The sequence below is a fragment of the Plasmodium gaboni genome, chromosome 4 (assembly GCF_001602025.1).
Source record: "Plasmodium gaboni strain SY75 chromosome 4, whole genome shotgun sequence".
Taxonomy (NCBI): Eukaryota; Apicomplexa; class Aconoidasida; order Haemosporida; family Plasmodiidae; genus Plasmodium; species Plasmodium gaboni.
Genome location: NC_031484.1, coordinates 523,125 through 536,931, shown reverse-complemented (window position 1 = coordinate 536,931; position 13,807 = coordinate 523,125). Strand labels below are relative to the sequence as shown.

The 13,807-nt window shown below is 18.9% G+C and overlaps 5 protein-coding genes across 5 annotated transcripts; 3 read left to right on the top strand and 2 right to left on the bottom strand.

Annotated features, from left to right (window-relative positions):
• Window positions 1-285: 285 nt before the first annotated feature.
• On the bottom strand, window positions 286-2,664 carry PGSY75_0417900 (hypothetical protein; the record flags this gene model as incomplete). Its single annotated transcript, XM_018784230.1, has 1 exon — window positions 286-2,664. The coding sequence occupies one exon, from the start codon at window positions 2,662-2,664 to the stop codon at window positions 286-288; it is 2,379 nt and encodes a 792-aa protein (XP_018643392.1).
• Window positions 2,665-3,902: 1,238 nt separating this feature from the next.
• PGSY75_0417800 (cdc2-related protein kinase 1) lies at window positions 3,903-5,936 on the top strand (the record flags this gene model as incomplete). Its single annotated transcript, XM_018784229.1, has 1 exon — window positions 3,903-5,936. The coding sequence occupies one exon, from the start codon at window positions 3,903-3,905 to the stop codon at window positions 5,934-5,936; it is 2,034 nt and encodes a 677-aa protein (XP_018643391.1).
• A 617-nt stretch (window positions 5,937-6,553) lies between these two features.
• Window positions 6,554-8,680, bottom strand: PGSY75_0417700 (hypothetical protein; the record flags this gene model as incomplete). The annotated part of the gene is made up of 6 exons (XM_018784228.1): window positions 6,554-7,666; window positions 7,815-7,849; window positions 7,975-8,080; window positions 8,221-8,304; window positions 8,401-8,495; window positions 8,635-8,680. 6 exons carry the CDS (start codon window positions 8,678-8,680, stop codon window positions 6,554-6,556), a joined length of 1,479 nt encoding a protein of 492 aa, XP_018643390.1.
• Window positions 8,681-9,491: 811 nt separating this feature from the next.
• PGSY75_0417600 (hypothetical protein) lies at window positions 9,492-12,413 on the top strand (the record flags this gene model as incomplete). The annotated part of the gene is made up of 4 exons (XM_018784227.1): window positions 9,492-9,567; window positions 9,654-9,766; window positions 9,888-10,363; window positions 10,661-12,413. 4 exons carry the CDS (start codon window positions 9,492-9,494, stop codon window positions 12,411-12,413), a joined length of 2,418 nt encoding a protein of 805 aa, XP_018643389.1.
• Window positions 12,414-13,300: 887 nt separating this feature from the next.
• PGSY75_0417500 (memo-like protein) lies at window positions 13,301-13,567 on the top strand (the record flags this gene model as incomplete). Its single annotated transcript, XM_018784226.1, has 2 exons — window positions 13,301-13,352; window positions 13,486-13,567. Coding segments are annotated over 2 exons (134 nt in total), but the record flags the coding sequence as incomplete, so codon positions are not given.
• Window positions 13,568-13,807: the final 240 nt, after the last annotated feature.

Sequence of the window (13,807 nt, the reverse complement as noted above, 5' to 3'; positions counted from 1 at the left end):
TTTTTTTTTTTTTTTTTTTTTTTTTTAATAAAAAATTTTATTAATTTTTAAAAAATAAAAATTAAAAAATAAAAAAAAAAAAAAAAAAAAAAAAAATTAATATAATATTTTTATTTTTTTTTTAAAAAAAAAATTAAATAATTTTAAAAATAAAAAAAAATATAAATAAATAAAAAAAAAAAAAAAAAAAAAAAAATTAAAACAAAAAAAAAAAAAAAAAAAAAAAAAACATACATAAATAAATATATATATATATATATATATATATTTTTTTTTTTTCATTTCCTATTTTAAACAGATATATACTGGTATTTTGAAAAAAGTTTCTTGTTTATATACATTTTTATATTTACATTTGACATGAATACAACCAATTTTTTCTCCTGTATTTGCATTATTATCTATTTGTAAATATATTGAATATTTTGAATTAATGCAAAATAATTTATCTTTGAATATTACTAATAATGGTAACTCTTTGTCTATATCTATATCTACATTAATATTATATTTACTATGATTATATATGTCTATTTTAAATTTCTTTTTTTCTTTTTTTATGATGCCATAGTCTACACATATACCTTCTCTGACTTTCCAATATTTTTTTTTATAACAATAATTTTTAAATATATAATCGAAAATATATTGATTTAATAGGACATTATTTTTATTATGATTACTATGCTCGTCACTACTACTGCTACAACAACTACTGTTACTGTTTTTATTATTATTATTATTATTATTATTTTTTTTTTTTGGATCTTTAAAAAGTGTATCCTTTTTATTTTCTACTTGAACAAATTTATTGTCAATATTTTTTTTCTCCATGTCAATAGTTTCCATATAATTTGTTAACTGGTATTTATTAACATCTTCCCTTTTTTTTCTTGCCTCCTCATCATTTATTTTATTGGATATATTTAAAATGAGTTCTTCCTTTTCATTCTCTTTTTCTTCTTTCATTCCTTTCACAATATGAAAATTATTATTTTTTTCAATTTGACGATTTGCTCTTTTTTTATCTTCTTTATCATATTGGATATTTTTATTTTTAAGTTTTATCAAATCATCTTTGTCATGCAATATTTTATTGATATTATAAAAAGAGAATTTATGACGAAATATTTTTCTTTTTCTATAATCTTCTATTTCCTCTTTTCCTTTATAATTTTGAAAGAATTGTAAATATTTATCTTTATATATATTTTGTAATATTTCTATAGTTTTTTTTTTTTCATATAAATTTAAAAAGAAGAAAAAGCTTTTTACTTTTTTAATATCATCTTTAATAGATTGAATTTTTCTTGTGCTGGTTTTTATAATATATATTAAAATATAAACAAATATAAAAAAGTTAACTTTTCTATACATTATACAATTTTCTTTATCATATAATTGATCATAAATATATTCTTTAATATTGTGGTTCTCATCTGTGTAATATGTATCCTGATTATGTATGTCTTGACTATAGCTATGATTATAATAAGAATTATTATTATTATTATTATTATTATTTTTTTTTTTTTTTTTTTTCTGTATATAGGAATTATCACTTTTTACATTGATTTTTTCATTATGTGTATCTTTTTTTTTTCCTTTAATATTATTATGATGATTACTATTATTATTATCATTATTATTATCATTATTATTATCATTATTATTATCATTATTATTATCATTATCATCATTATTATTATCATTATCATCATTATTATTATCATTATCATTATTATTATCATTATCATCGTTACTATTATCATCATCTTCATGTTTGATTTGTTTTTGTTCAATATTTTGTGTAGTACCTTCTTGTAAGTTTTTTTTTTCTTTTTGTTCTTCTAATGTATTTCTTCTCTTATAAGTTACATTTATTTTATGTCTATACCTTTGAAAAACGTTCTCTTTAATATTATCAAAATAATTAAGTGTAAGTATCCATATTAATTCACATTCCTTCTTAGAGTTAATAAAATTTTTAATAATATGCAAATCCTCACATATATTTAAAATATCAAACATAGATATATAATTTGTGTAAAGGTTTATATCTCTAAATAAATCTATATTATTATTATTTGTATTATTCTGTATGTTTTCAACATCTTCTTTTAATTTATCATATAAGTTAACATAAAAATTATATAATATTTTTAAGGTACCTAAAACTTTTGTATTTTTTTTTTCTTCTTTTACTACATCATCAATATATTCTTTTTCATCTCCTTCTTTTATATTGTTATCTTGAATTTCTTTTTTATCATTCTGTATATTATTCTTATTATTTTTATCATCATCATTATCATTATATTTATCATCTTTTATATTTTTCTTTGTTATATTATCTCTTTTTTTATTTTTCTTCTCATTATTTTTATTAATGTCTTCATTATATTTTTCAGCACAAACATTACTATTACTACTGCTACTATTATAATTCTCTTGGTCTTTTTCATTTTTATTTATTTTTTTTATTTCGTCATAATTTATATTTTCATATATAATCACTTTGACATTTTTATTTTCCAGGTTTTTACAAGCTTCCTTTTTTAATTCAAGAAATTTTTTATATATATCAGATGTTATATTAACATCATGTTCTTTTTTTTTTATTCGTATAACATCATGTATAGGTTTGAATTGTGGCGCTTCCATTTTCTTTAGAATTTAAAAAAAAAAGAAAAAAATTTAAATAAAATAATACAATATATTAATATATATATATATATATATATTACGATTAAGTCATCTTCTACAATCAAAAGAGGACCTAAAAGAAAACGATTTTTTTTTTTTTTATAAGAACAATGGAAATATAAGATATGACATATGGTATATACTATATGTTATATAATATATATTATATAATTTATTTTATATATTTTTTATGATATATGTGCATATTTTAATTTTTTTCTCCTCGACGTATTTATTAACCTTCATGTTTTTTATAAGTCTTAAGAAGACAGTGGACAAAGAATATAGAAAGAGATATATTAATTTATATTACAGGATTAAGACCTCATATTTTAAATATAACAATATTAAAACTATTATGAAGATATACTACATATTATTCATTTATTTTATTTTATTATTTTTTTTTTTTTTATTATTCCTTCCATTATGAAGAACTGTGAAAAAGAAAAACCTTATAAAAACATAACATCCTTACATAAAATATATAGGAAAAAAAAGAAGTACTAATAATATATATATATATATATATATTTATATATTTATTTATTTGTTTATTTTTTACTGTATGATGAAAAGGGACTTAATTTTACGAACATTATAATTTCCCCCTTATAAATAAAATTAAAGAGAAAGAAATAGAAAGAAAATTAAAAAAAAAAAAAGTTTTTTTATATACGCATATTAAAAACCAACAAAAAAAATAATATATATATTAATATTTTATTTGTTATATTATTTTATATTATTATTTTTTTTTTCTTTTTAAATATGTATTACTTTATTCATTTCATGTGTAAATATAATCAAGTGACGAAAACAAGGAAATATATCATACTTCAAAAAAAAAAAAAAAAAAAAAAAATTAATTAATAAATAATATAACAAATAAAATTAAATATTTTTAGTAATGGAATGTATAATAAAAATAATCGACACCAAAAATATTAACAAACGACAGAGGTAAATAAAAATTACAAATAATATATAAAATAAAAATGAATGAATAAATAAATAAATATATGTGGGTATGTTAACATATATGTCGTATTAGAATTTTTTGTAGGCTAAAATATTCACGTACCTTTATATATATATATATTTATATATTTATATTTATTTTGTTTGATTTATTTATTTTTATTTCTTCCTTTTTATATTATATTTATTGTTAGCTCACCCATTAAATTTGTAAAATGGGAAAAGGGCATGATGTAAGGAAGGAAAGAGGCAAGAAGGATGAAGATAAAAACAATGAGTATCATCCTTATCGTCGTGATAATAAATCTTTTAATTCAAAAAATTATAAAATGAAATATAAGCATTCTTATAATTCCTCAGATGAATATAAAAAATATGATTCATATGATACGTATAATTCATATGATACATATAATTCTTATAAATCACATGAAGAACATAAAAATAACAAACATATTTCCATCAAGCCAGTAAACAAAAAAAAACATATACATTCCCCATCTCCCAAAAGAACAAAAAAAACTTATGATGAATTAAGTGATTATAATAAATATAAAAAATACTCAAGCTGCAAAACGGATAAAAAAAAAGATTCTTATTATAAGGAACAATCAAATAAATATAAAGGGAAAAGAAAATATGATGAAAGCTCACAAGAAATATACGATAAAAAAAGAAAAATAAAAAATAAAAAATATGATTATGAACAAGAGGAAGAAAAATATAATAGGCATGATGAACGAAGGGATAGTAGCTATTATACTTCAAATTATTCTGAGGATTCTTCAAAAAGGGATGGGAAAAAAAAAGAAAAAGAAGATTTATATATCTCAAGAAGGGATTTTAGTGAAAAAAAACAGTCCCATAAGGGTGAACATAATAATAACAATCATTATAAGGATCAAAAGAGTAATCATGATTATTATAAGGATAAACATAACAATAAAAATCATCATACGGATCAAAACAATATTAATATTTGTGATCAAATAAATGTTTTTGCTGAGAAAAACAAAACAGATAATCTTATTAATGAAGAAAAATATACCATAAAGGAACATTTAAAATATGAAGATGAAAAAAATATTTCATGTGAGAGTAATAAAGATTCTAGTAGTGAAGATAGCGCAATTTTAAATGAATATTCCTCTGATGAAGAAAAAAATAAAATCGACTGTATCTTAAATGGTTGTAGGAATGTTAAAAATTATAAAAAGTTAAATAAAATAAGTGAAGGTACATATGGAGCAGTATATAGAGCACAAAATAAAAAAACGAAAAAGATCGTTGCTTTGAAAAAACTAAAAAATTTTTCTAGTATGCATAATGAAGGATTTGCTATGACTTCATTAAGAGAAATAAATATATTATTACAATTACAACATGATAATATTTTATCCATTAAAGAAGTTGTTTTTGGAAAACATTTAAATGATATATATTTAGTTATGGAATATATAGAACATGAACTTAAAATGGTACTTGATAATAAATCCCCAAGTTTTACTATATCTGAATTGAAATGTTTATTAAGACAATTACTTAATGGAATTAATTATTTACATAGCAATTGGGTTATGCATAGAGATTTAAAACCAACTAATTTATTATACAGTAATAAAGGAATATTAAAAATTTGTGATTTTGGTATGGCTAGAAAATTTGGACATGTAACTAATCATAATTTTACAAAAAATGTAGTTACTTTATGGTATCGAGCACCTGAATTGTTATTAGGTGAACAATGTTATACTAATAAAATTGATATTTGGAGTGTTGGATGTATTTTTGCGGAAATGATATTAAAAAAACCATTATTTATTGGAGAAAACGAAATTGATCAACTTTTTAAAATCTTATGTCTTTTAGGATTACCAGATAAGGAATCCTATCCTGAATTTTATGAATATCCTTTTATATCCAAAAATAAAGAACTCTTTAAAAAAAAAAAAATTAAAATGAATGTTAATAATATACGTTCACACTTCCCAAATATAGCCAACCAATTTTCAGGTCTATACTTATCTGATATTGGTCTAGATTTATTACAAAAAATGCTACATTATAATCCTCAATGCAGAATATCAGCACAGGAAGCATTAAACCATCCTTACTTTAACGAATTCCCAAAACCTTTGGACATTAAAGATATGCCAATTGTACCTGATTCAAATAAATTTATCCGATCCAATAAAATGGCTAACCACTTTAAATTAAATAGCCAAAATAATATACAATTCCATTCATGAAAAAAAAAAAAATAAATAAATAAAAAAATAAAGTGATAAGTATTGGATAATTTACCTGAACTGTTCAGGCTAATATTGTTAAAAAAAAAAAAAAAAAAAAAAAAACACACCTCCACACACACATATATATATATATATTTCATAATTTTATTATGTTTATATTATTGTATTTAAAAAAAAAAAAAAGAAAGCATATGTTATATGCTATTTGTTTCTAATTTAAATTAAGAATAACATTATTTTTTAAGACGACATTTTAAAGTTTTTTTTGTTGCATTTATAATATATATATATATATATATATATATATATATATATGTATGTATGTATTTTTTTTTGTTTTATTATATTTTTTTTTGAAAAATTTAGAAATAGTAGTTTTATTTTTTAATGAAAAATTTTTAACAGTTAATAGTTTACACAATCTATATAAAAAAAAACAATAAATTTGTATATCCTAAAACTTCCTATCAAGGAAAAACACAATTGTTTTATTTTGAAAAGGTAGAATATAAATATATATGTATATATGTTTTTTTTTTTTTATAATATCTTATGAAATATATATATATATATATATATATATATATGTATGTATTACATATGTATTATATATTTTAATCTGTCGTTTGGTCAAATATATTGTCCACATTTATTTTAATTCCACTATCATCATACACATTATTATAAGTGTATAATAAATTACTATGATTGCTATCAAAGATGTCATATTTACTTTCCACATTTATATGATCAAACAGAATGTTTTCTTTTAAAGGAATGAAACCGTTTTCCATACATCCTTCATGTAATTTGTCTAGTGGATCATTTAATTTTTTATTTTGATAGGAACATAAATAATTGTTAATTTTTTTTTTTCTTAAAGGTTTAGATTGTTTAAATATATTTTTTAAAGATACATAAGAATTATCTTTTGATAATAAAATATTTTTAGAATTATTATAACAATTGTATTTTATTTTATTTTCCTGAGGATTAAATGGTTGTTCATTATTTAAATCAACATTGTATATTTCAATATCACTTTTTTTATTTCTCACATTTAATTCATTTTTCTCTCCAATAAAATTGTTCTTATACTGATTTAATGTATTTTTATCGTTTATATTTTTAGAAAGAGAAGTATTATATTTCAAATGAGAATTATTTAAATGATTGCTTTTATTTGATGATAATAAGGAATTATGTTTTTCATAATTTTGAGTATCTGACATTATGCTAATAATTGAAGATATATTATTATTGTAATTATAATAATTATTTGTATATAATTTGTTTATATTATTCAAAGGAATGGAATAATTATTTTTGCTTTCTTCAAAATATTCATCATTTTTATTATCATTATTAATATTATTTCTTATACTTTTTATATTTGTTGTTGTGTTGTTTATGCATTCTTCATTATAACATTTGAAAATATTCATATTAGTCCTATTTTTTTTATTATATTCATATGGCACATTTTTTTCTTCGTTCATAAATATTTTATATTTGTTTATATTAGTGATGTTTTTTTTTTCTTCAAAAAATGAATTAATATTATTCTCATTTTTTTTATTTTTTAATATGGAGCATTCTTTACATATATAAGTTTTCATGTTATTATAATTATTGTAAGAACATATGCTACCTTCTTCATTTTTGTATCTCTCACAACAGCAACATAAAATGTCTTTTGTGGATATCTTGTTGTTTTGGCAAGCATTCTGAAAAAAAATACATCACACATAAAAAAAAAAAAGGGGAAATAAATAAATAAATAAATATATATATATATATATATATATATATGTAATAAAATATGTATATTTTGTATATATATTAATTTTTTTTTTTTTTTTTTTTTTTTTTTACGTCCACATGGTAAGATAAATATAATCCTGTACAATCTGGGGCAATTTTATGAAATAAAATAAGATCATATGTCCATATATATATATATATATATATATATATATATATGTTTAAATATTTATTTATTTGTATGTATTTATATAAATGAATTTTATTGTACCTTTTTCTTTATTTTTCAAAAGACTTGTCAATTTATTTTTAATTTGTTTAGAGGTATTTTTATGTATGTTTGGTTTAACTCTTAAATCTACACCTTGTATTTTTAGCTGCATCGACAAAATGAAAACATAATAAAAAGAACACATAAAAACATACATACATACAAACATACATACATACAAACATACATACATACAAACATGCATATATATATATATATATATATATATGATATGTTTAATTATACTGTTAATATGCCAGATAGAGTTACAAAACTGATGTTAATCTTTTCTATTTTTAAATATACTATTTCTATGTCTATATTCTTACTCTTCAGTAATAAAAAAACAAGGCAAATCATTATAACATATAAATGTGTCAATATATATATATATATTATATCTTTCTTTTAATTTTTTTCTTTAACTTTTAAGAAGTTATTAATTTCGTCGTTTTTAATTATGATGTTCCTAATTTCTATTCCTGTCCCCATATTCACACTAATAAAATTGTTGTCAGAAGCTATACATATATATATATATATAAAGGATAAAAAAAATAATATAAATAATATGTTTATATTAAAATATTAACTATAACTATCATTATAATATATATTAACACAATGAAGAAATATACATTTTTATAAATTTTATTTTACATTCAAAATATTTTCCTAAGAACATTTTTAGTATTATATCAATCATTGTACTAGAAGGAATAAAAAAAAAAAAAAAAAAAAAAAAGAAAAAATATATATACATATATATATATATATATATATATATATATATTATATAGATAATATTAATAATGTCATATATGTATAATAATATTTATATACTTTAATTTATAATATAATGGAAAAAAAGGAATAAAAAAAAAAAAAAATAGACATACATATATATATATATATATATATATATATATATGTTATATTATTTTTACATTTATAAAATTTATACTCATTAATAACGTAATAGGAGATTCATACGATGTAAATAAATATATTATTTTAAAGAAGAAATATTTAAGAAAATATATACATATATATATTTTTCTCATCAAATTATGTCTATCTTTATTTTTTTTTTTTTTTTTTAATATTCCTTTCAATATTGTACCTTTTTGTATTAAGAATTTATAATACTAATGGGAATAAAACAATATTACACATATATAACATATATATAAATATATATATGTGCACGTTTAAATATATATATATATAAAATAATCCCTCTTTTTTTTTTTTTTTTTTTTTTTTTTTTAAATTCTTCTATTTATCTGTCTATTATAAAAGGGAAAAATATATATATATTAACATACATTCCATAAAAAATTCCTCTTATAAAAATAATATATAATTTAAGAATGGATACTTGATTTAATTTTTTTGGGAGGTTGTTCCTATTCTTATTTTTTAATAGTATTTCTTCTTTAAATGAAAAAATAAAAAATATATACACATATATATATATATATATATTGACAAATGTTATAATTTATAATTACATAATGTCTGAAATAAAATCTTCTTCTCGATATTCCTCAAAAAAAAGTTTATCTTATGAAAAAGATTTATCATCTACAAGTACAAAAATAAAAGTAAAATGTTGGAAGAACTATTTGTATATATATATATATATATGCATATTTGTATGTTATTATATTTTTTAGTTTCTCAAATAAATAAAAATCGAGATGATATTATAAAAAATAAAGTTTATTGTCCCATCGAGTTAAAAAATGTCTACACCTTATTAGAGGAGAGTGATAAAATATTAAGAAAAGTAAAAATAAAATATATATAAAAAAAAATATATACATATATTATATATATATATATGTATGTGTGAACATATTCTTATATTGAGGGGGAAAAAAAAATGTGGATTTTTTTTTTTCTTTTAGAAAGATTCAGATATTAATAATTTATTTAAATATAATGACAAAATATGCGAGTTAATAAATATATGTGAACATTATAAAATTCATATGAACTCTCAACAAAAGCCCGAACTAAAGAAAACATACAATTCAATTGAACACAATATACAATATTTATGTAAACATATAGAGACTGCTAAAAAAGATAATATTCTTTTAAAAAAAAAGTTAAAGAAATCAACTGATCCTTTATTTTTATCAACATTAGAACAAAAAAATAAACAGTTATGTATGGATATAGAAAATCGTAAAAAAGAAATCAAATTTTTAAAAGAAAGTATAAGAAAAAATGAAAAACTATTAGATTCCAACAAAAAAAAACCGAACCCAGTATCTTTAGAAAAAGAATATAGAAATTTATTAAACCAACAATCTAATTTGTGTTCTAGATTAATACAGTTACAAAACGGAAGTAAGTTATATGAGGAAAGTATTCAAAGGTAAAACATAAAAAATATATGATATATAAAGTAACATCATATATTATATAAGAGGTGGAAATAACTATGCACATTTATGTATGAACAGTATTAAGTCATAAGATGCAATAAACACACATATAAATAAATAAATAAATAAATAAATATATATATATATATATATATTACATTGATGATTACATTTTTTGTATTTATATATATATATATATATATATATATATATATATATTTCAACCTTTACAACATTATCACATTATTATATTCATTTATTTATTATTATTTATTATTTCATCCAAGAATTGATGACCAACTTGAAGAAATAAAAAAAAAAATGAACGACCTGAACCTAGAAAAGAAAAACGAAAAAGAAAATTTGATAGAAGGCGTAAGTGATATGAGTAAAGAAAATCTGGAAAAAAAAATATTCTTACTAAATACAAAAAGAGATGAATTAAAAAAAGAAAAAAATAATATTATTAATAATCTTAATAATTCCTTATTAAAATTAAAAAAACAAATTTCTGTTCTTGAAAATGAGAAAATTAATTTATTAAATGAGGAAAAAAGTCATATAGAAAAGTCACAAATATTAAAGAGAACATTAAACACAAGGATTAATAAAATGAATAAGAATGAAAATAAAATAAAACCATATGTTATAAAAAAAAAGGATATAAATAAAAAAGAGTTAATTGAACAACACCAGGACGATAACACACTCAAAGAAGACAACATAAAAGAACAAGAATATAATGTAAAAGATATAAAAGAGAATAATGATATACAACATATTTATAATAATGATAAATATATGTATCAACAAAATGTTCAAACATATGATCATAAAATAACAACACAACCATCTAATTTTATTGAAAGTTTATTAGAAGATCAAACACCAGAATATAAAAAAGATATTAGTCCAATTATAAAAACACAAAAGGATTTAAGCAAACCATGTGAAGAAAATGGAAACAAAAATGTAGATAATGATATAAACAATGAAAATAATATAACAAAATATAACACGAAAAAAAACAAAAATAAAAATAAAAATAAAAATAATGTATTTCTTCCGCAGTTCGAAGAAGACATACTCCTCAAACTTCAAAAAACGGTTAACATGAAGTTGAATGAAAATAAAGAAAACGACGAATATACAATAATGGAAGACATAAAAGAGGCGGTAAAAGAAACAATTGATGTTAATGTGGTTGAAGATATAAATGATGATGTGGTTGAAGATATAAATGATGATGTGGTTGAAGATATAAATGATGATGTGGTTGAAGATATGAATGATGATGTGGTTGAAGATGTGAATGATGATGTGGTCGAAGATATGAATGATGATGCGGTCGAAGATATGAATGATGATGTGGTTGAAGATATGAATGATGATGTGGTCGAAGATATGAATGATGATGTGGTCGAAGATATGAATGATGATGTAGTTGAAGGAGATATGGAGGATGAAATAATTGAAGAATATATTGATGATGATGTGGTTGAGGAAGACATAAAAGCGGTAGTACAAGATGAAGTTAATGATGACATGGTTGAAGAAGAAATCGATGAGATTGATGAACACGAAAATCAAATAAACGAACTTGAAATTCATAAAGAAATAATTAAAGAAGAAGGCATATTAGAAGATATTATAAAAGATGATATAATAAATAATGATGAAATAAAAATGAATGATAATATAGAAGATGAATTTTTAGAAAATGATAAAATGGACAACTTGATATTAAGACATGATGAAAAAAATAAAACATACATAAATGATATACAACAATATAAGAGTTCATATAATATAACAAAAGAAGAACAAACTTTTAAAAAGGAAGACATCATTGAAAATATGAATAATAATTATAACTTTAAAGAAATAAATGAACTTAATAAAGATATTAAAAAAGAAGAAAATATTATTTTACCTGTTATTGAAAATAATATCATTACAAATGATCAAATAGAAACGGTAATCCAAAATAAAGAAGAAGAAATAAATGAAGATACAGAAAAGGAAACTTTGAACTTTTAAAATAAAATAAATAAATAAATAAAAGTTATTCATATGAATAATATTTATCCTTTTCAATATATATATATATATATATTTTATTTTTTTATATTTTTTTAACAAAAAATGACAAGCTTTGAATTGAACAAAAACAAATAAAATATACATATATACATAATATATTAAAATATCTTTATTTTTAATTTATAATATTGTGTTCTTATGTAATAATAGTTTTTTTTTTATCAAAGCAATCTTTTGAAAATTTTTATGTGCGTATTTTTTTTTTTTTTAAAACAAAATATTATAAAGTTATTCATCAAATATATATATATATATATATATATATAAATGTAGTGTCCATTTTGAATTGTAAAAGAATTAAACAAAAAAAAAAAAAAAAATACATATATATATATAATATATATATATATTAAAGTTTTATTTCTATTTTCTTTGTACACTTTATATTATATATGTTATATGACTAAAAAATATAGAGATTCTTTAAAAAAAAATATATTATATATATAAATAATTTTTGAATATTCTTGCTTTTTTTTTTTTTTTTTTTTAAACATTTATTGAAAAAAAAAAAAGAAAAAAATATAATATTTTTTTTTCCTCATGAGGATTCATACCCTATTAATTTTGCTATTAATACAAAAGTTAGCATAATACTAAATGTATATAATATATATATATTATCATTAAGTTGTAAAAAAAAATATATTTTCTTTTTTTAGCTTATTCATATTCTGTTTAATTATATATATATATTCTATAGAAGTAATATATTATATTATATATATATATATATATTTTTTTTGATTATATCCATTTATATATTATTTCTTTTATGTTTCTTTTATAAAATAAAAAGGTTATCCTTTCAATATACTCTAACAATGGATAATTATAGAAGAGCATATCACAGTGGCTCTTGGTATACCAACAAAAGTAATGTTTTTTTTTTTTTTTTTTTTTGAAATAATAGATTATTAAGATGATATTATTAAGATGATATTATTAAGATATAATATGAAACAATAAATTATATTATATATATTCTTTTTATTTTTTTATATATTAGGAGAGGTGTTGAAAACAAAAATTGAGGAATCATTTAAAAGGGCAAACGTTCAAAAGCAAAATGTCAAGGCAGCCATATGCCCGTAAATTATGAAACCACATAAAAAAAAAAAAATTATATAATATATATATATATAATATAATATAATACAATCTATATACATTTATATATCCTTAATATTATAATAAGATTATTTTTTTTTTTTTTATTCTTATATTTATTTTATTCATATAGCCATGCGGGATATGACTATGCGTTGGAAACAAATTCTCACGTGTATGCAAGCATAGATGTAGAAAATGTGTAAGTAAAAAGAAAAAAA